Here is a 25238-nt window from a genome sequence, read left to right as displayed (position 1 = left end):
GTGTGGGCAGGAGCCTCCTTCCAGCCCGGCACCGGCTCAGCCTGCAGCACAGACCCGCAGGGATGGCACTGCCGTGCCCACAGGCTGCAATCCCTGCCTCCCACCCCGCTGGCACTGCCCCAGCAGCCCCCAGAGCCACAGCCTGGTCTGGTGGCCCAGCGCTGAGGACAAGAGGCTTCACAGGAACGTGGCTCAATGCTTTGTGAGGTGCTTATAGGTCATGGGGAAGCATTATCCCCTGGGAACTCAAAATCCAGGTGGCAAAAGCCTCTAGAGACTGCCACAAACCACACCCTCCCCAGGGTGCTGCAGATGCTGAAATTCTTCATCAAAAACCGCTTTGAAAAGTCCGTGCCTGGAAGTGCCATCAACGCACGGAGCCCTGGAGCCCCAGCCAGTCTCTGCCAAAGGAGGCTCAAAGCCTTGTCCTGCCTTGCTGGGGCTCCTGGCACTGCCAGCGGGCCCTGGGCTGGCAGGCAGCCCCTGGCACCACGTACCTACGACGGTGAGCACGTCCTTGTCGATGTCGGCCCGGATGTAGATGCGGCCCCGGCGCTCCGTGTGGTCCGTCCCGCACAGGCTGGGCACGTTCATCACGCAGCGCTTGTGCACGTTCATCATGCAGGCTGTGGGACAGGAGGGGACACTCAGCACCCTGCCACCGCTGCCAGGGCTGAGGAGGGCACGGGGACAACCTGCCCTCCTTTTAAACAGGATGATGTGAGGGACTGTGGGATGAACAGGGAGCAAATGGAGCTTCAAGGGCAGCTGGAGACTCCGCAGAGCCTGGGCTCAGGAACCTACAGGAACCCACTGCCAGCAGCTCTGGGTCCTGCCTGACAGTCCCCAGGGTTTGGGCCCTTGTTAAACTGCTTGAGTTCTGCTGACTCGTTAAAATTCTCTTCCACCACCCCCAGGGTGCTCAGCTGGATCCAGCAGGAGCCAAAAAGGGGCATTAAAAATTACCCGTGTATCTATATAGAGAGGCATGAAGATCCATCTATCTATAGAGATACATATATCTGTATTTACATTTTAAAGCAGTTCACTTCCCCTTGGCGAGATTCCCAAGGTTCTAAGGAAGAAGCTGTTCCCAGACAGCCAAGCTTCCCCATCCCTGAGCAAGGAGCAGCCGAGCACATGCTGCATGTCCCAGTCCCCTTAAATAGGAACATACAGGATTAACTTGGAAAATAACTGATTCCATCCTTTCCCCCTGCTTCCAGCCCCCGTTTTCTGCTCCCTGCGCAGCGATTCCCCCGCTGGCAGCGCCGGGAGCGGCGGCGGCACCGCGCGGCCGCGGCCACAGGGTGTCACTCGGAGCCAGCGCTGGAGAGCGGCGCGGGGAGGGCGAGGCTGCGGGGATGCTGCGGGGATGCTGCGGGGGGAGCGGGGCAGGCAGGCCAGGGCGGACACTGCACGGACGCTGCAGGCGATGCTGCTGCGCGGGTGCTTCTGGAGAGGACTTCGGGGGGATGCTGCCGCAGTGGGGGATGTGGGGGTGCTGTGCGAAGGGGTGTGGGGGGATGCTGCTGCAGAGGGATGCGGGGAGCCTCCCCCCAGGCCAGCGCCTTTCCCTCGCCTGTCCCTGCAGCAGCCCCGGGGACTGCCCACACCGGGTGAGGAGGTGCCCACTCGTGCCCCTCGGGCACTCAGAGCTCTGCAGCTCCACACCGCTGGCAGAGGGCACGGGCTCTTGGCTGCAGCCCCGCACCCTGGGCTGCCCGAGCCCCCCACGGGGTGCCCGAGCCCCCCTCCCGTCGGGCACTTACTGTCACATTTCATCCCCTGGTGAATGAGCCCGTACAGCAACGACCCGCAGTGGTCACAGAAGGTGGGGCTGGAGTACGTGTGGATTTTAAATTTGTGTTTGCTCCGGGGATCCTGGGAGGAAAACAAAGGACAAAGATTATGAACTTGCATCAAATGTTGGCAAGGCAGCCCTGCTCTTCCCATTCCAAGTGCCAGCTGGCTCCGGAGGTGCTGCTAATGGACTTCAGTCAACTGCCACCGACTCGTGGGGACCTTTTCCAGCAACCACCAGGATCCAGCTTTATTCCTCTTCATCTGTGTTGCCATAACAATGAAAAAGCAATGCACTGGCTTGGCTGGGGATTTACTGTTTTTCAATAACTCAGTCTTAGCATGGAAAACACCAGGTGAAATTGGTAGGCACGAACCAACAGAAGGGCTGGACGCTGCCCAGCTTCCACGCAGAGCAGGAAAAACCACCCATGATTCCATCTATATTAAACCTGCCCAGGAAACATCTCTTGTGCTCTGGTGCCAGCCCTGCCCTCACACTCCCAGGCGTTCAAGCTGCTTAGGGGATACATTTTTTTTAAGCTTTCTTAAAAGCAAGAGCAGATTTTTGCCCAGCAGCAGAGGGTGCAGACCCAGCAGAGCCCAGTTTATCCCTTCATCCCTTGTGCAGGTACTGGGCAGATTCCTGAGCTCCAGCAAGGGTCAACAGGAGTTAGAGCCAAAGAAACCCAAATTGTGGAATCACAGAATGGGTTGGGAGGGACCTTAAATCCCATCCAGTGCCACCCCTGCCATGTCAGGGACACCTTCCACTGTCCCAGGCTGCTCCAAGCCCTGTCCAACCTGGCCTTGGAGACTTCCCAGGATCCAGGGGCAGCCACAGCTGCTCTGGGCACCTGTGCCAGAGAAAACTTCCAGAAGAAACAGCTTCTCAAAAGTGAGACAGAACCCAGCACTGGAACAAAGCACTGAGGCAGAGCAAGGGTTTGGCCTTTCTTGGCATGTTCTGTGCAAGGGAGGACAATCCTGGGAGCTCAGGAGAGCCTGGAGCAGTGGGGCTGGGCAGAGGGAGCTGCTAGGGCTCACACCCCGGGAGCAGCACAGGCAGGGGGAAGGTTCCACCAGGAGCAGCTTGGTTTCATCTCACGTTAATTGTTTAAGGGTTAGGGATGAGGCTCAGCTCCTGGCTCTGTCATTCGAGCTGAGCAGCTTTTTAATGGCCTGGAAAGCTGCCCAGGCTTTAGCAAAGACACCTTTTCAGGGCACTGCGAGCGGAGTAAATAAATAAAGAGTGGAATCAGAAGCGAGCTATAACATCACCGCCAATACATTCCATCCCCCTGAAATTAATTTCCCAGCACTGTTGCATTGGAGCTTCCAGCTGCATTAATCACCAACATTCTGCTTTAGTGCTCAGCACCCCAATGGCACCTGGAGGGGGAAAACCAACAGAGCTTCCTTTAACTTGGTCTGTGCCGTGCCAGGGATCGGGCACAGGCTTCAGCCAAGGCACTGCAACTGGAAATACCTCACATTTTACCCCAAGGAAACTGCTTGCAGACACAGCTCCCGGCGTGGCTCCAGCTGGCAGAATGGCACGGGAAGGCTGAGGGGACAAGGGGTCACCCAACCTGTCCTCTGGACACCCGAGCAGTCAGTTCTGTCAGTGACTCCGCAGGTCTGAAAGCCTTTTGCGTTCCTCAGACATTTATAGGAGAGCAGAGAAATTAAGCCTGGATTTTAGGCTAGAACAGGAGGTGGGGGGGAGTTTCTCCCCATGAAAATCGGGGCAGGCAGCCAAGAGGCAGCTGGGACTCAACCTTGAGATGGTCTGGAAAGTTCCAACCCAAACCATGCTGTGATCCTGATTCCCTTGCCTGTGTCCTGGGAGAGAGGAGCTCTCTGGCTGCCCAGTCCTGCATCCTGCAGAGCCCCCAGGCACGGCACCTGCACCCCCAGCAGCGAGGCGGGGCGGGGGACACGGGGGCAGCCGCCACGTGCCAGCGCGTGACACCCGCGGCATCGCCCCCGAGCTGCTGCAATCCCTCCCAGCAGCACAGACTCCTGCTCAGGCAAGGGAGGGCGTCAGTCATTCATAAAAAACACAAGCTTTGTGTGAAAGGAGACAATTCCCACTCTGTGCGAGGGATGTTGAATTCCCACTGGAACCCAGAGTTCGAGGAGCCGGAGCTGGAAAAGGAAAGTGTCAAAGCAGGCTGGGTTCCCCAGAGCAGTACCCCAGCCCAGGGGTTCACCTTCTGCTGCCAGCCCCTGCTCTGAGGCACTCGCACCCACAGGGGCAGAGACAAAGGCTGCAGGGTGATGGAGCAGCCAGGCCTGGAGAGGAAGAGCTGCTGCGCTCTGGCTGAGAGGGGCTCGTGTCACCTTGACCAGCGCCTCGGAAAGTGCCAGAAATTGGCAATTCTGGGGATCATTTCTGAGCAAGGCTGTACAAAGAGACTATTTTTGTACCACGGAGACAGGACTGACGAGAACACTGCGTATGCAGATGCTGAGACTTAAAACAAGAATGGTTAAAAAGAAGTTTGCCAAGAAAAGAAAAGGCTCTTCTCCTCCCCCACCAGCGCTGAGCTGGCCTGAAGAACGGGGCAGGAACAGCTTGCTTTGGAGCAGAGCTGGAAAACACCATGAGCAGAGCCAGTGCATGGCAAGGCCCTTCCCTTCCCTTCCCATGCTGCTGCAGAGCCAGCACCCCCTGCAATATCCCATCCCTGACTAATTGCATGTGACGTTTCTCCTGTTTCCTTGTCTAAATAAGAAAAAAATTCCTCCCTGGGAGGGCGGGCAGGCCCTGGCACAGGGTGCCCAGAGCAGCTGTGGCTGCCCCTGGATCCCTGGCAGTGCCCAAGGCCAGGCTGGACGGGGCTTGGGACAGTGGAAGGTGTCCCTGCCACCAGTCTCACAGAGCACAGGAGCTCCAAATCTCCAAATCTGCAGCAGAGCCTTGGGAAGGGGCAGCTGGACCCACATTGACAGCCAAGGCTGTTTGAAACCTCTGCACTCACATTTGCTGCATTTGACAGAACACAGAGCTTTGCCTTCAAGATTAGGGGCTGCCGCTTTCCCCGACTCATGGCAAAGAAAGCTTTAAATTATCTCTGCTGAAGAAGAATTAGCACAGTTCATGTGAAGAGACCATGTTAAAGTGAATTTCATAGTGATTTAAACAGCATAATAGCAAATACAACACAGCCACAGCTTTACTGCCTGCACTCAGCAAACTCTGGCAGGGACATAAACCCAAAACCTCACATTTGATCCCCACATTTCCCGTGTGGAAAATCCCCTCAGTGTGCAGGGGACAACTCACAGCAGACAGAAGTGGTCTGGCATCCCTTCCAGGGAAAGCATGGATTGCAGGAGGGGGTCAGGGCTGGCAGTGTGACAGCTCCAGGTGGCATCCTGCCACTGTGCAGGCTGTTCTTGGGGGCAGCCACCAGGGACAGGGACAGGGACCAGCCCTGCCTGGCAGGGCTGCCCTGGCCGTGCACCCCACCTGCCTGCACGGGGCTGGGAGACACCTCTGGTGACAAAAAGCTCCAAGCCCCAGCAAAAGCCACGCAGGGTAGTTCAGGAGCAGGGAGCGAGGGTGACGGGTGTTTGTGTCGGTGAGAAGAGCCACAGTAAATCCCAGACAGCACCATGGGGACGGTCCACACCAGAGGAGAACAGGTCCTGTTTGGGGCTCCAGCAGGCCCTTGGTGGCCTCTAAAGTCCCTGCCAGGCGAAACCAGCCCGTGGTCCCACGATTCTGGAGCATCCCTCCTGCCACCCCCACTCCTCCTCGGAGCCTGCCGGGCCGCAGGGGCACTCTGGCATTGCTGCAGCGGTGAGTGACAGCAGGACTGGCTCTCTGCAGTTCCTCTCTGAGCTCCCTGCAGGACGGAGGCAGCAGCAGCAGCAGAGGGCAGCTCCTGGGGAAGGAGCAGCAGCAGCACCGCGCTGGGGCTGCTCCCGTGTCAAACACAGCCTGCCCCCGGCAGCTCCCCGCCGGTAAATGTTCCACTGACAAAGGATCTCACCCTCTGCCAGCCAGCTGCACCGGGATACGGATGACAGTCGTTCTCCTCTGGCTGCTGCTGCCAACACCAAAGAGAGCGCTCTCCCTTTCCCAGCAGCAGGAAAACGCCAAGCCCAGCTGCTCTGCCAGAGCAGTTTGCATCTCGACATCCTTCAGACATGTTTGGTGACGCACACATGCCTTGGCAGTCATTTCATCGCACCTCCAGGACAGCGGGGCACCTTCCCTGCAGCCTCCAGCTGCTGGCTCAGCACACAGACCCCCAGACACCTCCCTGCTGCAGCACTGGTGCCACCCACAGGTGTGCCCACAGGCTGGGCACGGGCTGCACCACCCACCCCATCACCCTCCCAGGAAGGGACAAAGCCGGCTCAGCCCCAGGCCTGGCCCTGCAGAGCCACGGGAAGGGCACGGACCCAACCGACCCCTGCCCAGCCCTGAGCCAAGGAGGGAAGAGCTGCTCAGTCGCAGGGCTGAAGCCATGGCAGCCTGGCGGGAGGAAGAGCCGGGCTCTGGTGGGGCCGGGCAAGCGGCAGAAGGTGCTGGGAGGGAGCAAGGCAGAGACATCTTCATCCCACGGGAGCTGCCAGCGGCTGCCCGAGCAGCGAGCAGGTGCCCTCGCTCCAGGGGCAGATGGCACAGCACGGGAGCTGGAGAAGTTAATTAGCAGGACAACAGAAAGCAGCAAGTTGCAGGAAGGTTGTGAGGATTTGCCAAAGCGCCGGCCAGGGCAGCCCAGAGGAACGGGAGCTGTGAGCAGGGATCAGAGCCCTGTGCTCGGGGGCAGCACCTGGGTGAGAGGGGGCCTGGGGGCACAGCACAGAGCCCTTCCCATGGAGAAACCCTCCCTGGAATCCTTCCTGAAGTCCTCTCCCCAAGCCACCAACGGGGACAATTTACCCACAAAATTGAAATGCAGCTACACTGGCCCGTTACCTTCCCAGAGCAACTCTGATATTTATTAACTCATCCTGATTAGATGACCTTTAACAGGATCATGCAAAGAAGGTCATTTTAATGATTATTTTGCCTACAATTTAAATAATTATGCATTCCACTAATAGCTCCAGCTATAATTAGGTTTGCCAAGTGGAATACATTACACAGGCTGACTCTGGGTCCTGGAGGCCTCGCTGTGGGTCAGACAGACCCTGGCTGTGGGTCAGCCACACACAGGGAGGGGGCTTTGGGCTGCCAGCCCCTCCTCACCAGCTCTCCCTTCAGGAGAGACCCAAGGAACGCAGGACATAAGTGAGGAACCAAAGTCCTGCCCTGCCTGCAGACCCGAGCAGCACAAACAAACACAGCCCCACGTCTGCAGCACCCGTGGTTCCAGCCACAGCTTCATTCCCTGCTGCAAGAAGCAATTAATCTTTCCTTTTTCCCTGCTTGGAGACACTATCATGTGTAATTAGCCCTCTCTCCCAGATGGAAGCTCCTGCTCGGCAGCCTTGCCAAGGTTAAACACACAGCCACACTCCCACTCTCCTCAAGGAGGTTCAAACACAACGAGATCAAACAGAAACACCCCAAAGTGGGAGCACTCAGCAGTGACAGAGACTCTGACATTTCACTGGTCTCCAGGGATTCTGCTCTGCTCCCCAAGCGTGCAGCACCAGCTCCCCCCCGGTTCTCTCTGCACACACCAGCCTCCATCCCCTACAGCATCCTCTGAGCTTCCAGGGCAGACTTCCAGCTCAGTAATTAGAATTACCCAGTTGTTAGAGTGCAAACACTCAGGTGCACCATAAGCACCGTACAGGTACAAAATGGTTTTCCCCTCAATTCCCCAGCCCTGTGAAGACACAGAGATCAAGGAGCGAAGTTAGAAGATATTTTTCTTTCAACACATTTTTTATCCTTGGCTCCAGGTCTAGGCCACAGGGAAGGGCAGCTCTGGGCTCCCAGCTGGCAGCAAAGCCCCAGCCCAGGCTGCAGCATCCCTGCCCTGCTCCCCTCCCTCTCCAGCTCAGCAGAACACTGGCCCTCTGCAGGGAGGAGCCCACTGTGAGGTTTGACACCTGCAATAAAATCACAGAATCACAGAATAATGAGGTTGGAAGAGACCTCGAAGATCATCAAGTCCAACCTATGCCCTAACACCTCAACTAGACTATAGCACCGAGTGCCATGAAAATAAAATAAAACTCCTTCTTTTTCCTTCCATGAAAATAAAATAAACTCCTTCTTTCAGTGGGGCTCACTGGAGATTCATATTCGTGGGAGAGTTGCCAGAAACCACCCCTGTAAGCAGCACAGCCTGATGCTACCAGATCTGCCAGCAGTGCAGGTGGCTCTGGGTTCTCACCTAGCTACCAGCAGCATGGAGCAGAGGGAAACTCCAGCTTTCCATCATTCCCAGCAAAGCCCCTGAGCCTGGCTCAGTCCTGAGGCCAGCAAGGCATTACTGTGTGCTGAAGCAGTTCTTCCTCTCCCGATTCAAAGCTCCTTAAGGATTATATGATTATATAATTACAAATATGATATATCACAGATATAATTATGCTGCTGGAAGAACAAGACTGACAGTGCAGGAGGAAGGAAGCTTGCCCTGCCTGCATCCCCCAGCGACACCCCCGTGTCAGGGAGGAAGGGGACAGACCTGAGGGGCTCTGGTGGCCTTTGCTGAAGAGAAAAAAAAGGAAAAAAAAAAAAAAAAAAGAGGATGAAAAAAGCTATAAAAGGGCCATTTTATCCCTACTTTAGTCCCAAGAACTGCATTCCATCTTCATTTTCAGAAGTTAGGTATTAAAAGGTTAACAGACAGTGCTGGGCAGCTGTTACCTGCCTGCTGCCCGTGCCCGTGTCCTGGCAGTGTTCTGGCAGTGCCCAGGTGCCCCGCAGGTGCTGGGTGGGGGCAGCGGGTGCCCAGCACAGCCCCGCAGGCATGACCCGGCCCTGCCACTCCCCGCTGCCAGCCCTCTGTGCCTGCAGCAAGGTGGGCGATTGCAGCACTGCTGTCCCCCGGGCACCGCCCAGCCGCTCCCAGGGCCACCCTCAGCCGTGGGCTGGTGCCCCCTCACCATCCCCTGCCTGGCTGGGGGCAGCCGGGCTCTGCTCAGCCAGCAGCTCCTTCCCCTGGCACTGCACTGCAGCCCCAGGGGCCAGACTCCAGCCGGGCACGCACCAGGACCTCGGTGCCCATCGCAGCAGAGATCGGCGTGGGTGACACTGACCCTGCGGCGGGTCACAGCACCAGGGTACCAGGGTGGGTGACACTGACCCTGCGGCGGGTCACAGCACCAGGGTGGGTGACACTGACCCTGTGGCGGGTCACAGCACCAGGGTGGGTGACACTGACCCTGCGGTGGGTCACAGCACCAGGGTGGGTGACACTGACCCTGCAGTGGGTCACAGCACCAGGGTGGGTGACACTGACCCTGTGGTGGGTCACAGCACCAGGGTGGGTGACACTGACCCTGCGGTGGGTCACAGTGCCAGGGTGGGTGACACTGACCCTGCGGTGGGTCACAGCACCGGGGTGGGTGACACTGACCCTGTGGTGGGTCACAGCACCAGGGTGGGTGACACTGACCCTGCAGTGGGTCACAGCACCGGCGTGGGTGACACTGACCCTGCAGTGGGTCACAGCACCGGCGTGGGTGACACTGACCCTGCGGTGGGTCACAGCACCAGGGTACCGGGGTGGGTGACACTGACCCTGCGGTGGGTCACAGTGCCAGGGCACTCACTGCCACTGCCCGTGTGTGTGGGAATGACAGAGAACAGAGAGAAAGAGAGAGAGAGTGGCAGAGCTGCAGCCACATGGCCAGAGGGAACCACGCGGTGCCACATGGTGTCACGGTGCCACATGGTGTCACGGTGCCACATGGTGTCACAGCGAAGGGCTAAAGGGCCCTGAGGCCTCTGGCACTGCCAGCTCTCCGTGGAGTGCGGCACGCGCGGGGACTTCTGCCACATCCCCACATCCCAGGGAGGGACACGGACTCCTGCGCTGCCCGGGTGGCCAGCTCGGCCCTCAGGGAGGGGTCACCCCAGCAGCACTCCCTCCTTCCTCAGCCTTCTCAGCTCTCCCTGCCCCGTTCCAGCAGCGGGGCAGCAGGGACTGAAACCGCCTGGAGCAAACGGGAAGGTGAGCAGCTCAAAGCCATCGCTTCCCTCTCCTGCAGCCCCCTCCCCTCCAGTGACCTGCTCCGGGCCAGGGCACTGGGACAGAGCTGTGCACACAGCCACAGAGCCCCTGCTCCCGGGCACAGACCCTGGGAGTGCCCTGAGAGGGAGCAGGGATGCTCCGGTATCCCAGCCCAGCCTCAGCCTCACTCCAGGCAGGCAGCAGCTCCTGCCCACGCCTCCACCGGCAGACCCTGCTTGTCCCTGGCACAGGAAGCCCTAAGGGGCTTCTGTCCCGTGGGTGACAGCAGTGCCACCCTGCCACCTCCTGGGTTGGCTGTACCGGTGGAGGAAGGGCCGTGGGCGCCGCAGCTGCTCCCGCGGAGGCTGCGCAGACAGCACGGCTCGGGAGGGGGAACAGCCACCAGAACAAACCTCGCCAACTGCTGCTGCCCCCCGAGAGCCTCATCCCCCAGAGCCCCTCTCTCCCCGGCACAGGGCACAGCCCCATTTTGGGAGACAACGCGTGTTTAGCCTCCACCTTCCGCAGCCTGTTACGCCGCCTGCTCCCACCACTTCTATTTTTAAGGGTGAGAGCTGTGGTGCTCTGTCGTTTCCCCAATTTGAGCTCCTCTCTCCCAGCAGTTCCCCGAATTAGCCAGTTTCCACGGTAAAACACAGAACCTGCCAGACGGACCTGAGTGGTGCTGGCAGAGCCGGGCTCCCCAGCTCCGCTGCCCCCAGGCCAGGGGATCCACTGGGAAAGAAATCCCCAGGGAGGCAAGGGTGGGGACTCAGCTAGCAGCTGTTGGGATGGTTCTCTGGCACAAGGGATGGAAGGACATCGGGGCAAGGCTGCAGGCTCAGCCCCAAAGGGAAATCTCTGCCTCCCCAAGTGTTCCCTCTGCTCTGCTGAGCACAAGTTACTGACTGGTTTGAGTGTTTTAAGTATCCCAGAAACCTGCCAGAGTCCCCACAACTACAGTATCCCAGTCCCTGAAGGGCTTTAAAAGCCATGTGGATGTGGCACGTGGGGATGTGGGGTAGTGGTGGGGAACGGTTGGACTCGATGATTCGTGGAGGCTTTTCCAACCGACACCATCCCATCAATTGTGGAACAACCACCCAGGAGTGCCCTCAGCCAAGGGGGCTGGAGGAGCACCTTCTCCAGGTGCTGTGGGGCCCAGCGAGCCCCAGCCCAGCACAGGAGCCGTACTTACATCCGAGGCAGGGCCCTTGTCAGCACCGGGGCAGGAGAAGGTGACGAATTCATGGCACCGCTTGTGCACCACGAAGCAGCAAACTGCAAAGAGAACACAGGGACAGGGTCAGGGCATGGGACTGGCACCACGAGAGCCAAGAGGCAGCAAAACAAACCACAGCCACGTGGATTTCTGAGCGGTCCCAGCAGGTTTCTTAAGCAAACCCGTGGCAGATTTTTAAACCTTATGGAATATCCCCGGCCAGAGCAGGCATTTTGGTAAAACTCAGCAGAACAAAGTGTTGAGTGAACGTCAGAGGAGAGCTGGGAACAATTCTGTTCCTCTGAGCTCATTGTCACTCGTGGCACACGCTCTGAGGTCACCGCCGGGAATAAAAAGAGGGAGAATCTGGCGTTCGCGGGTATCTGAGCTGGAAAGTGCATGTGGCCAAAAATGGAAGATTGTACCGAAGGGAACAGGTGGGCAATTTTCCTCCCACAGCTCTGCTTTTCTCCAGCATCTCCCCAGCCTCCGTTTGCCAGACCAGAAGACACACACGTCTTCCTCCCCTCACACACGTCAGTGCCAGCCTTGCCCTTCTGGGAGCAGCAAGGGGAATCAATCCCGACACACCACTGCCCAGGCAGAAGAGTCCAGAGCCAAACCCCCCTCCCCCAAACCCCCAAACTTCCAGCATGAGCCTGCCTGAAGTTGCCAGCACTGTTTCTGCAGATCGTGCAGCCAAAGCTCTGTATTTCAAGGCTGTTTTTTTTCCCCAAATGCCAAATAAGCACCTCACCTTTGGTGTCAGACCCTAAAGAATCATTTGTCACTGCAGGTAGCTTCCACTGTTGGCCCAGCCCCTCCTGCAAGGGTCTCAGCCCCTCTGGCCCTGCAGCTGGGGGTGGCAGCACTGCTGGGGCTCCCCAGGCTGGGGAGCAGAGGCACCACCTCGCAGCCGTGGCACCTCTGTCACCTCTGTCACCTCCTGGCTGCCAGGGCTGGCCTGGGCCACCTGCACTCTGCATCCACGCCCCAGGGATGCCCAGCTCCGAGGATCCGTGCCATGCCCGGCCCCACAGGATGAGACCTCAGCTCCATGGGGCCCGAAGGGAGCCCAGGCAGGAACGGAGCAAAGGGAACAAGCCCTGACCCTGAGGGGAGCCCGGGCAGCACACTCTGCTCTGCCTCAGGGCTCTCCCATCCAACACATCCTTTTCCCAAGAGCTGTGGTTACACTGAGTGAGAGCCTCTGCAAGATGAGGAGCAGGGATTGAGGTTTGGAGACAGAGCACAGGAACCAAACTGAGCTGTGCAACAACAGAGCAGGTTCCACATGCAGCAACATGGGATTTTTCCTAAGGAACAAGGAAAAGTCAAGTGACATTAGCCATGAACCTCACAATTCCCTCTTTGTGCCCTGCCACATCCAGCTGTAAATTCGTTTTCCTTTTCACATTTTCCATTGTGAACAAAAACAAACCCAGAAGGTTTTAGAGGCAGAACAGCTGCCAAGAGCTCTCTCCTTGCAAGACCTCTCACTTGCTTTTCTGAGTCAAACAAACAAACATTTTCTTGAAAGCGTTGCTCACCATTTCTGTCATTTGTCTATGGAGATAGAAGCATCTGGGAAGCAGGAAGGAAGAAATTAGAACTCTATTAGCAGGGATTTCTCCTGAAGTGTGTGTACAAACTCAGGGAGCTCTGTGACACCCTGAGCACAGGGGCTGCTGCCAGAGGCTGGGCTGTGGTGGGAGCTCCCAGTGGAGCTGGGATCATTGCAGCTCAGCAGGGGAAAGCAGAGGGCCACCAGGCTGAACTTGCCATGGAATGCTTTGGGTGGGAAGGGACCTTAAAGGCCATCCCTGGCAGTGTCCCAGGCTGGGCTGGACGGGGTTTGGAGGTGTCCCTGCCATGGCAGGGGTGGCACTGGATGGGCTGCAAGGTCCCTTCCCACCCAAAGCATTCCAGGATTCTGTGACTCTAATCTGTGCAAGGATGATCCACTGGAAGATGGGCAGGCAGAACACCTCCCTGCACGGGCAAGGCAAAGCAGAGCTCTCTGCCCCAGCAGCAGTGGGGGCTCTGCACCCACCGCCTCCAAGGGAGCTCCACAGGCCTCGGTGGGATGCACTGGAACACTTCCCAGCACTTCGGTGAGTGCTCCAGCCACGCACAAGGAAAACAGGGCCAACAGAACGGATCAGGAGCAGGATCTCATACCAGCAGCCCTGTCTCAGCTCCTAAACATGACCTGCCCAATGGAAGTGAGGAGCTGCAGAGATCTTTCCACTGCCGTGCCCTCCTGCTGTCATCACACTTCAGCAGTTTCAGCCCATGTCTTTGTCAGTTTAGAAACCCCAGCACGAGCAGCAGCTTTCCCAGGTTGCTAATTAGACAGTTAATTTGTAAATCTTATTATTTGGGTAATAAAGTTATCAAATCCCACTGGCTGGCTACAAACATCCCAAGCCATTTGTACACAACAAGAAAGAAAGATTAACCTTTCCCATTCCTTCCTGCATAATGCAGGAGGGTTTCCTGGCCCTAAACCCTCCTCCAGGGCCAGCTCCATTGCAGGGGTCTGGGGAGACCTGTCTTGGGAGAAGAAAAGGATACAAACCCTGTGGAAGGCAAGAGGCAGAGCCCTGAGCCCAGCAACTCTCCACACAGCCTTAGGAGATTTGCTGGAATGCACATTTTTCACAGCAGCCCCAGCACAGTGTCTCAGATCTGAAAAGATTTGCACCAAAACATCAGGGCAAGATCACACACCTCTGTTCCCTGGGATCCTGACACAGTCCTGGGAAGAAAGATCTCCTGGAAGGTTGGATTTGAGAGCTAAGAGACCACAACAGCAGCAGGGCATTCTCAAACCCTAGGAAATGTCTTATTGTGGAGGATGAAAAGAGAGAAAATGCTAGAAAATGCTAACACAGTATTGCTTAAATATATATATACACACACACACACATACACACACAAAGAAAGGCATCTTGGCTTCAACCACTGCTCAAAAGCCCTCCAGAAACACCAAAAAGCAGTTTCCCTGCTGATTCCCTACTGATTCCAGAAGCTGCCTATCAGAAAAACCACATCCAAACGTGTTCCAGGCGTTTGAAGGCTGCAGAACACACGTCTGGCTGCAGCTCCAGCCTGGGCAGGGTCCAGCAGAGCATCCCCAGCTGCAGCTGCCCAAGGTCCAGCGTGTCCCGGGATGCAGCGGGCCAGGCTGCAGAGTTGCAGCTCCGAGCAGCAGCGTGGGGCCGGGGCAGCTGCCTGCTGCACGCTTTGGAGCCGCGCTGCAAACTCCTGCAGCAGCAGAAGCTGCGGCATTCCCAGCCCAGCCTGCACGCGCTCCTTGCTCCTGCAGGATATTCCCTCCTCTCCTGTCTGCACCATGTGAGCAGGCTCAGGAGGTTCCCTGCCACCCCTCACCTCACACGCTCGGGCGCTTTGCCCAAAGATTTGCTCTTGGAATACAAAATCCCTCCTGGGCCAGGGGTTCTGCCCGGGAAAAGCCCTTTGAGCTTCAAGCTCCTCATACAGGCACCAGGCGGCCCTGGGAGCCAGCCCAACACAAGCCCAGGAAAGGCTTGAGGCAGTGCTTCATTGGCAAGCTCCTGAGCCCACCCTGAAGAGCCCAGACCCGTGGCATCCCTGGCACATGGAGCAGCAGGGCTGGCTCGTGGTGACAAACGCCCTCGTGCCCTGCTCGCCGCCAGCCTGGCACGCGAGGTGGGATCGGCCCCATCTCCCACACGGAACGTCCTCAGCTGCAGGAGGGCACCCGGCCCTCGCCGGAGCCCAGCCTGTGCCAAGCAGCTCCCTGCAGGAGTGCACCCTGCCTGGCAGCCCACGAGCAGCCCTGTCTTCCACTCCAGCTCCATTTGTTCCTAATTTCATTGCATGAACTCCTTGTCCCAGTGTTCTGAAGAAGGGAATAATCAATTTTCCCGAGTCCTTTGCTGAATGAATAATTCAGAGATGTCACCTCTGATGCCTCCTGAGGCCAGCCCTTCCCAGAACACACATTCCCAGCGAGGGAAGCCTTTGTTCCTCTCCGTCAGGCCAGGGAGAGGTCTGCAAGCACCAGGAACAGTCCTGGATGCAGCATGTCAAGTGAGGGAGACAGATGGAGAGTTAACAGTGACAGAAGAAGGAAGGTTCAAGCAAGATTCATCTAAAAATCAAAGCCAGGGAGGAGTTCAAGCATCCCTAGGGAGCTGACAGAGCTGAGCTTTGGCAGATGGCTCCAATATCAGGGAAGCTCAAAGATTATTTCAAGCATATCTCAGTGCGGAGCTGCTCCCTTCCAACCTGTGGATATTCTCATTTGGATAACGACTCCACTTCCCAACGAACAACAGCTTTAGGAAACAGCTTGGAATTCAGATTAGCAAAACTGAAGGAAATAACACCAAAAAAAAAAAAAAAGTGAAAAAGACTTTTTAAGGGAGCTTTGTGTTGCTCCACCTACGCTGCGCAAACCCCTGGGGTCAGAGGCACCAGCCTGGCCCCGGTGAGGGACTAAAATGTGCCCCAGCCAGAGCTGCCCACGACTTTCCATTCCATGCTAAAAAAATCATGCTCACGACATCAAACAGAGGCAGTGAAGCATGGTAATCATAACATAAGGGGAAAGAAGGGCTCCAGGAGGGGAAGTCCTGAATTTCTGACAGCGCTTTACAGCTTTTAATCACTTAGAGCACACAGAGAGAGAAGCTGAGCTAAAATTTGTGCTCTTTGGATTTAATCCCCAGCTTTGGTTAAAAGCTTTCTGGGGTTCTTACAGCACAGCAATCTTCAGCTCCCCAGACTTCAGCTGTTTTCCCACTGTCAGCTCCAGGGAGACAGAGTGAAACCAGCTGTGATCCTCGGGGATTTCTGGGCAGCACCAGGAACAGCTCCGGGGATGGGGGCGGCATCATTGCCTGGGTGCTCCTTGGCTGGAGGACAAAAGCAGGGACACCTGGGATGTCACCATCAACGCCAAGCTGCAGAGCTGGGTACAAGTGGCACCTGCAGCTCCTCGGGAAAGCCCTGGCCAGCAGAACTCCTGTGAATCCAGTGCCCCCAGTGCCCCCAGAGCGCCCCAGCAGCTGGGGCGGAGGGGAGGGAGGCTGCTCTGCCTGTGCCTCTCAAAGGGACATCTTTAACATCGCTCTTTTTTCACTGAAAGGGGTTGAGTATTTCGGGCCCAGCCACGTGCTTTTAGAAGGACTTCATGAACAAAACACCCCAAACCGCCTGCAGTTTTCCATGAAATACCATAATGAACTGACAACATCCTCTGCATGACAATGAATGTGCCGGAGCCAGGCGGGATGAGGAGCATCAATCATCCCCGGCAGGGGAAGGGGAGTGGGTGGGGACGGGACGATGACAGCAGCAGAGCTGGGATCAGGGAGAGATCTTCATTCTGCAGCACCTAGAGCCACCGGCAGGCCTCAAGGACAGGGCTGCCCAGGCACAGGGGCTGCCCCAGGCAGCACGAGCGATGCAGCTGGCCCAGGCTTTGTGGCTCTTGCTGGCACTGGAACCTGTGCCACATTTGGATGTGGCAGAGGCTGAGTCCCTCCCTCCACCCAGGGCATGGCACAAGTCCAGCTCCTGCTTCCTCTCCAAATTGCTTGGGTCAAAAAAGCTGCTTGGGAGCAGCAGGCAGGGCAAACCAGCATCCAAAGACACCCTGAGGGAACAGCTCTTCCCCTGCCCTGTGCCTGTCCCCAGACCATGCAGGTGCATGGCCCAGTCCCACCACAAAACAAGAGAGACCACCACCAGCTCCTGGAGAACCCTCAGAGGGGCTCTTTGGCCCCAGAGCATGCAGACACCACGTTGCCCTACTCCCCAACCCCTGCTGCCCCCAGCACAGGACTTTGGAGGGAAGCTCCAGGCCAGGAGAAGGCAGCAGGCACTGTTTCCCTGCAGGCACCTTTGTCCCTGCCCAGAGCCGTGCTCGGGGCAGGGCAGCTCCAGCTCCCACCCTGACCAGGAGCCCTGCAGGAACGGGAGGGGAAGGAGCTTCCCCCAGTCCTTCACTGCAGCCAGCTCACACACTGCAGCAGCAGTACCAGGGCGTTTTTTCAGTTGGAATTTGGTTCTTTCCACGTTACCAATCTCTTCTAGCTCGTTCCTTGCAAGCCTGGATACGAGCTGTGATCCAGCGTGGAGAGGAGGGTGGCACGGTGAGAGGGACACGCTGGGCTGGAGGGGACAGCCCCAGACTTGGGGCCACCATGGCCAAGGCAAGCAGGGACACTGCTGATTTGGGGGTCACAGTGCTGGAGGAGGAACCGCCAGGTGCTGGCCAGGGTCAGGCAGAGGAGAAGCTTCTGAGCCACAGAACTGATGGACAGACTCGGTTTGTACCCCCAACACATGGGGACAGGCATCAAGGACACTCTGCAGCCCCTCTGAGCCCAGAGCCTTTGCAAGGGGCTGGGCCTGGCTCCCTGGGGACGTTCCTGAGGACATCCCCGGTGCCTACAGCCAGCTCCACTCACCAGCACCCCCGCAGCAGCCTGGGGACCAGCCCCAGCCCCACCACGACACCCTCAGCTCCTCCACCAGCGAGAGATGAAAAAGAAGTACTCTGTGATTAATCAAAGCCCCGAGGGAGCAGATTAAACGGTCTTGGCAATTAGTTCTGGGTTTCTTAGGAAGGCAGTGGAAAGCTGCTGCAGTCCCTGAGGATGAGCACCGAGTCCTCCTAAAACCCTGCACCAGTTACACAACTGTGGCGATGTGTTAAATTACAGATGGTCTCAATTAAAAGTGCAGAGATGGAAAGGAGGCTCGGAAAAAAAAAAAAACAACTCCACATGAGAAGAAAGAGAAGATCATTAAAAACTTGGCAGCCTACTTTGACTCTGGTGACCTGGTAATTTAATATTGTAATTGAAACTCCAGGTCAGGCTCTTGAGAGGAGGGAGAAATATGGAAAGGTATCCCAGCAGGATCAGTGCTGCCCAGAGGAGAGGTCAGGCGTGGGGAGAGGGCAGTCCCAGCACAGATAACCCCCCAGAGCAGCCCAGCTTTGGCTCTTGCAGCTCCCAGCCCCAGAAGATGCCTGCTCGCCTGCTTTGAAGCCATTCCTTTTTGTCACAGTGTATTAATCCTGTTCAAGGCAGATAAAAACCCAGTCCCCAAAGTGCTAATAATGTAACTCAGTTAAAGCTGGATTTTGTAGCTTATCTCCAAGACAGAGAGGGGAACTTCACTCCCATTTTCTTCTTTGCATCCCCCCTCCATGCCCCTTAATTTTGAATATTCTGAGCACTGTCTTCTTTCCAAAAGCAGAGCCCAAGTGGCACGGCGCAGGAGCACTGCCTGCACCTCCAAACAGGCCAGGAGGTGCAGGGACATCAGGGTGAAGAGACTTTCAGCACTCAAAGGGTCCCAATCCCAGCTGTGCCTGCAGCTGGTGCCCACCCAGTTGTCCCAGCACTGGTGTCTGGGGGTGGCCAGAGCCAGAGTGGACAACCACAGAGGTGGCTCCAGCCTGGGGACAGGGACACCCTGCAGGGTGAGGGGGTTAGGGAGCCCTTCCAAAGGGTTCCTGTGCCAGGGACCTCACCTTCCCTCCAGAGGTGTGAGCAGGGAGCCAAGAGCTGGGGTCCAACACCAGCCCCCCAGATGTGCACACTTCAGCTCTTTGAACAAAACACCATCGGGAGCAGACCATGGACTCAGAGTTACTGCACAGCAAGGGCTGGGAGGCATTTATACACTGCTAAAGAGCACGGGCTGTAATCCTGCTCCCCTCTGCATTTCTAAAAACAACCACAACACTGTATGGTCCCTTTGCTTTCCAGGAAGTGCAGAAAACAAAAATAATCATGAACACAACAGAAACATTTTTTTTGTGTCCGATATGAAGAGTAATGACTTCCCTGCTGCTGCCTCAGGCTTATTTTCAGCTGGCAGCATCTTAGGAGGGTTTGCTCTCCATGCACCAAGCAGTGTTTGAAGGGTTTCTTGAACACCCAGGAACGTGAACAGCTCAATTTAACCACAAGTGGAAGTCTCAATTAGCCAGGGCCCTGCTAAGGTGAAGCTGCCTTCAGAGGATTTTTATTTGGTGTTGCACTTGTGTTGCTGAGCACAGCCCTGGCTTTCCAACACCAACTGACTGTGTCCCCTCTGCGGCCACACCACGAGCACAGCACTTCCCTGGTGACCAGCACAGGAACCCACGGCATGAGCTGGGACCAGATGGTTTGAAAGATCCCTCCCAGTCCAAACGTGCCCTGGCAGCACTTTGGGCACAGGCACAAACAGCTCCTGCTATAACACGGCTCCTGAGCCCACCACCCAGCAAACGGGCCCTCAGACCATCTCAAGATGCTTTTCTGTCCATCTCGGGCCTCTCTCTGCTGCTGCTGGACTTGTTATTGCCACCCCTCCGTGCTGCTGCACGGCACAGCCTCAGCACCAGGGCCCCGACACAGGGCAGGGGTCCCTTGGCTTGGGATTCTCCCAGGCCCCCTGTAAGAGCAGCGTGTCCCCGGAGCTCTGCAGCTGAGGGGGGTTCTGAGTGGCCACAGGGGCTGGGGACTGCACCCCAGCACCCCCAGCTCTGCTCACCAGCCCCAGCAGCGTTATCACAGCAGCTCCATCTGCTCGGGCAGTGCTGACTCACAGTCCCCACGTTACCCCCCGGCCCCCCACGCTCTGCACCCTCCCACCGCCCCCAGCCTGGGGGGCTGAGCACCCAGAGCCACCCCGTGGGCCACACACTCAGCCAGGAGCTGCTCCATGGCCACTGAGGCTGTTTTAACCTAGAGCAGGAATAAAGTCAAGCATTATTTGGACCTCGCTGTCTGTGCTTTGGAGAGCTCCCTGCTGCCACAGTGGGAGGATCAAACACCCCAGGCTGCTGCAGGCAGGGGAGGGGTGTTCTCCACCCCCAGCTCTCACCAGAGGGCCTCCCCAAAAAGCCACCAGCAGCTCTCACCCCCCAGCACAGAGTCCCCAAACACACCCATCAGGCAGCACCAGGAGCCAGGCGGTGCCCAGGGAAGCAGCAGCAGCAGCCCGGGGCAAAGGGCTGGAACACTGGAGAGCCCCCTGCCACCAGCAGCCCCTCTGTGGGCACCCCGGGCTGGGCAGTGGGTCAGAGATCAGCAGAGCCATGGCCAGAGGCTCCAGTGGCAGTCCAGGCCTGGCACACACGTGCAGAGGATGTCTGTCTGTCTGTCTGGAGCCAGGGTTTGTCCCAAGCACACACCAGGTCTGTGGCTGAGCAAGGCACAGAGCTTGGCTGCCCCAGCCCTACTCCAGCCTGACCAGACACCCCTGACCCCACAGAGAACAGGGGCACAGACCCTGCTGGGGAATCGTTCAGGGGATGCTCCTTAGGAATGGATTATTCCTAGTTTCCAAATCCTGTTCACAACAGCAGCCAGGTCGGTCACAGATTTGTCCTGGTGATGCACCTGGCAGGATCCAGCCCCTGAGCAGGGATCCAGCCCCTGAGCAGCACCTTCAAGACCCCCTTCCCAGCCAGCCTCCAACCAGCTCCTCATCCCTCAGGTGAAATGCTCCCAGAAGCACCACACTGGAAAATATTCCACACAGCTGCCTATTTTTCCATAGAAATGGGAAATGAGAGCATCCCAACGCTTGCTGAAGTCACAGCCTCTCCTCACTGCTCCTTCTTCTCCCTCCTCCTGCAGCGTTCCCGTCCCCGTTTGTTGTGGAGAAACTCCCACGGGATTTGTCCTGGGACAGCCGATCCCTCGGAAAGCCTCGGAGCGCTGCCTCCCACCACGAGACAAGGCGAAGGCTGGTGAGGAGAGCAGGCAAAAACACATCACAAAAAAATCTCAATGATTTGGAAAACTTCCAGTCGAGGAAAAAAAACCATTTGTCAAGCACGGGCCTTTTCGCACGAGAACAAACAGCAGCGCTGCGGATCAAGGGCAGCCTGGGCAGAGCCAAAGCCCCGGGAGAAGATGGATGGATGCCTGCAGGGACCCCGGAGACAGCCAGGCTGAGCTCAGGGCAGCAGGAGCTCTCAGGGGGACACACCAGCACCCAGCAGCCTCGCAGACAAGCCTCACCCCTCCCAGGACACTGCTCTGCCCAGCTCTGGCATAAATGAGGCACGGGCAGAGCTGGGCACAGAGCTGCAATCCCCCCCCGTTTTGTTCCAGCACCAACCCGGCCCCTCCCTGCGGTCAGACCTCCCCAAAACACAGCCCCTGCACAGGGGCCGGGGCATGGAGCGCTCCAGTGATGCCTGGGGCATCCCTAACCTGCCTTCCAGCTGCTTCCAGCCCTGCTCAGCCCTAAACTCTTGGGAGGGAGGGAGGGAGGGAGCTGCCAAGACAAGAAACGCTGCCACTTTCCGTGCAGGCAACAGCGGCTGCAGCGAGGGGAGGGCTGCAGCAGGGCAGCCCCAGCACAGCACACGCTGCTGGGGCACAAAGCCTCGGGCCACCCAGAGGATGCTCAGTCCCCACTCCTGGTGAGGGTTTGGCTTTCCCGGGCTTGGCTGGTGCTCATCCTGCCCGTGAGGCAGACCCTGGCCAAGCCAAGGGGCTGGCACAGGGCTCACCCTGACTGCCAGCCCAGCCTGGCTGCACCTCGGGGGGCTTTGGCACCTGGCTGGGCACGGAGAAGGGAGGGAAGGAGGGAGGACGCTTGCTGCTCTCCTGGGCCCCAGCCAGGAGAGGAATGCTCGCTTCCCGGGAGAGGTTTGCCATGCCAGCAGCAGCGGGAGCAGCAGAGCCCCTCAGCACTGACCCTCCCAGCTCCAGCGCCCTCGGCCGCAGGAAGGGGAGGGCATTTCACGGCTCTGCTTGGCTCTCCCGCCTGGAAAACCGGCCCTTAGCTCCTGCCAGGCTGCAGCGCCGGGTGCTGCTGCACAGCAACATCTCTGCCTTGGAGACATTCAAAGGGCTGCAGCTGGCACGATGCTCGTGTACTTGGCACCGTGTTTGATGCTCCACGGATAAGATATTAAAATAACATTTCCAACATGCAGATTTACTGTGTCTGCTCCCCCCTCGCTCCAGCCAGAGCTGTTTAGAACAGGGTTTTATTGATGCTGCCAGACAGGCAGCACAGAGCTGGAGGAGTCACCTTGCTACGGGAGGAGTGGGCAGCTCTGTCCCAGGGATCTGTCTGTCCCTGTCCCCAGCTATCCCCAGGGAAGCTCTGGGATGCAGCAGCGCGTGGGACGAGCTCAGGAACCTGCTCAAGGTGATGGCCATGGAGAGCTGGGACACAGGAGCACCAGCCCTCGGCCAAGGTCAGCAGGGAAGGTGAAATCAGACACTACCTGCAGGATCACATTCAGGGAAGAGTTTTAAACCTTGCTGGAGAGGAGGAAGTCAAACCTGCTCCATGCTTCGCCTTATTTCAAAAGAAATTATCATTAGGTGAATTTTGTTTTAACAAAGTGGCTGAAGTGTTTGCCTTCTGCTGTCCTAAAAACCTCCATCAAGCCAGGGACTGAGTTTGCTGTTGGTGGGGAGCAGTCCTGTGCCATTACACACCACTGGGCTCAAGGAGAACGTTATCTGGGCTGGCAGCTCGAGGGGGAGGAGGGCAGGAGAAAAGAGAGGAGCTGCGTTATTTCCATGGAGCTCTGCAAAGGGCTCTCCTGGCTCACTGTGCCCGTCCATGTCCCTGCTGGCCAGCACGACTTTATTAATGTTTACGATGTGCCCTACTTCTTAATGCGGCTCTGTCCCGCTGAAAGAATCCATTTGCATTTTTAATGAAATTTGGATAAGCAATTTTGCAGATCCCCGGCTCACCAGGCTCCAGAACCCTCACCCAAAACCCAGGGACTGCAGCCCTGGAGCTCCTGCCAGCCCTGGTGCCACCCAGAGCGGCCCTGGGGCCAAGAGGGGACATTCCATCCCAATTCTGTGCTGGCACAGCTGGCACAGCACCCACCCCACCCCAGCCATCGTGCCCACAGGCAGCTTTACATCCAGTCTGTTTCAATAAAGCAATAAAGGGGAAAGTTCCGTACATAAGAGACTAAGTGGGACAATAAAAATCTGTGAGCTCGCCCGAAATGTCTCCCAGCTGTTCTGCAGCCCTTTAGAGGAACAAAATAGGGCAGATTGCAGAAATACTGAGATGGGTGTCCCCAGCCATGTCTGCAGTTCTCACCAGCCTCTTGCCATGTCCCCTTTGCTGAGCAGCTGAGAAGAGAGGAACCTCTCTGCTGAGCCTGAGGAGCTGCCAGCAGAGGCAGGATGAGAAGGAGCAGAAGCTCCTGGTAACTCCTCGGAAGCTGCAGCCCCAGCTCTCACACGGGCAGCAGCTCCCAGCTGTGTGCCCAGTTTTTCCATGCCACCAGTTTGAATTTTGGAATAAAAACCTGATCTTCAGCAGAAGAGACGCTCACCCTTTACCCGTGACACACTACAGGGCCAGGCCCCCTCAGCAGGGCAGGAAAATCAGCTGCAGCAACTGCATCAAAAGTTCCACCCCAGCTCCCAGCAATCTTCCCACCTGGAGTTTCCCCTTCCTTTTGGAAGAGGTCACAGGGCAGCATCCCCACAGCACCACCCCAGTCACCCCGAGTGCCTGGCAGCAGCTGCAGAGGAATGCTGCAGGGATGGCCCCAGCCCTGCCCCGCACGTCCCTGCAGGAGGAACAACGCTCCTGGGAGGTTAAAGGCTGCCTGGAGCTGCTGGGCTTGCACAAGGAGGCAGGTACCCAGCACCCCAGCTCCTCTGAGGGGATGCTCCCCCTCCACGCTGCCTCCAGAGCTCCCCCAAAGCCACTCAAAAGTTGCCAAGGCAAACTTGTGTCTTTTGGAAGGGTCTGGGGCGAGAAAACCCCTAAAAGAGGTGGCTGTTCAAGCGGATCTCGTTTCAGGCCGGTTGACGGCGCCTGTCCCTCACAGCCGGGCCCCACTGACCATCCCCAGGGTCCCCCCAGCTGCTGCCTCCTGCCCTTCCCTCGCAGCCGCATCCCAGAGCCAGCCTCAGCCCAGATTGGCAGCTGCTCGGGGGCGGTTTTCCATTTCTGAGCGCACGGCACCCGCTCCTCAGCACATGATCGAGTAATAAATATTTGGAAAGATCTGTTATTTTTACATAAACAGTCACAACACATTGCCGAGGCTGGGGAAAGAGCCGGCTCCTGGCTGCCGAGCGCTGCTCCGACCCCGCCGGCCCCGGGTCCCCGCTGTCCCCTCCCGCCTGCCCGGCACCCGGAGAGGGAGCTCCGAGGGCTGCGGGACTCGCTCCTCCCGGCCTGCAGAGCCTGCCGGGGCCTCACCCGGGATCTCCTCAGCCCCCCTGAAGCCCACCAAAGTTCTGCAGGAGCACAGCTCCATCAGCTCTCCCAGCTCCCTTTCCATAAAATCACAGAGCGGCTGAGGCTGGAAGGGATTTCTGGAGGTCACCTTGTCCAACCCCTCTGCTCACCCAGGGCCACCTGCCCAGGACCATGCTCAGCTGGCTTTTGAGTACCTCCAAGCAGGGAGACCCCACGCCCTGCCTGGGCAGCCTGTTCCAGCCCTCCCCTTGCCGCGGGGCTGCTGGAACATGGAAAACCTCGGGCTCATCTTCCCTTCCCCCTGCATCTCCTGGCTGCTGCCATCCCCAGCACCATCAGCCTGGCAAACCTGCCAAAGGCTCCTGAGCCCCCACGCAGCTCTGAGCTGGAATCAGCTTGGTCCCTCTGTACATCACTGCCTGCACCACAGACAGCTTGTCCCGAGAATTCTGGAGGCTGGAGCTAAAGGAGAGGAAGCAGGTTCAGCCCAGGACTCAAACTCACTTGCCAGCCACCCTGAGAGAAGCTCCTTTCTGCTCTTCGGCCTCTGGAACATCAAACACCCACCAAAAGGTGTCTCCCCAAAAATTCATGTTTTGCACCCTGCCAGGATGCTAATTCACAGCAAACTGGTTCTCAAATAAACTCCATTCACATGGCTGAATCTCCTCCTGGACTTCACCTTCTCCTGCCTTACATCATCCTTCCTCCTTCAGCAGCTCCAGGACCTTCCTCCCCTCCCACCCTCACCGGGCACCGCTGCTGGGCCACAGCCCAGTGTGACACCCACCTGCGTCAGCTCTCTTCCAGCCTGGGGGCCATTAATAACAATTACCTCGTAATTCTCTTTCATTATCGTATTATTTGGGGTGGCAAAGGCTGACCCCAGCATATTCAGCTTG

At 57.6% G+C, this 25238-nt stretch overlaps 1 protein-coding gene across 2 annotated transcripts in view; it reads right to left on the bottom strand.

The window, feature by feature from the left end:
• PRKCB (protein kinase C beta) overlaps positions 1-25238 on the bottom strand; it is a 91440-nt gene that overhangs the window by 43007 nt on the left and 23195 nt on the right. For both annotated transcript variants that reach the window (XM_068207361.1, XM_068207362.1), the window contains exons 3-5: positions 11098-11180; positions 1773-1884; positions 498-626 (exon numbers count right to left, since the gene is read on the bottom strand). In XM_068207361.1, coding sequence (XP_068063462.1) covers positions 498-626; positions 1773-1884; positions 11098-11180 — 324 coding nt within the window. The remainder of the gene's footprint in view (positions 1-497; positions 627-1772; positions 1885-11097; positions 11181-25238) is intronic.

Source organism: Anomalospiza imberbis, chromosome 16, assembly GCF_031753505.1.
Source record: "Anomalospiza imberbis isolate Cuckoo-Finch-1a 21T00152 chromosome 16, ASM3175350v1, whole genome shotgun sequence".
Taxonomy (NCBI): Eukaryota; Metazoa; Chordata; class Aves; order Passeriformes; family Viduidae; genus Anomalospiza; species Anomalospiza imberbis.
Note: the sequence above shows the minus strand (reverse complement) of the source record. Positions and strands in the feature narration are given on the sequence as shown.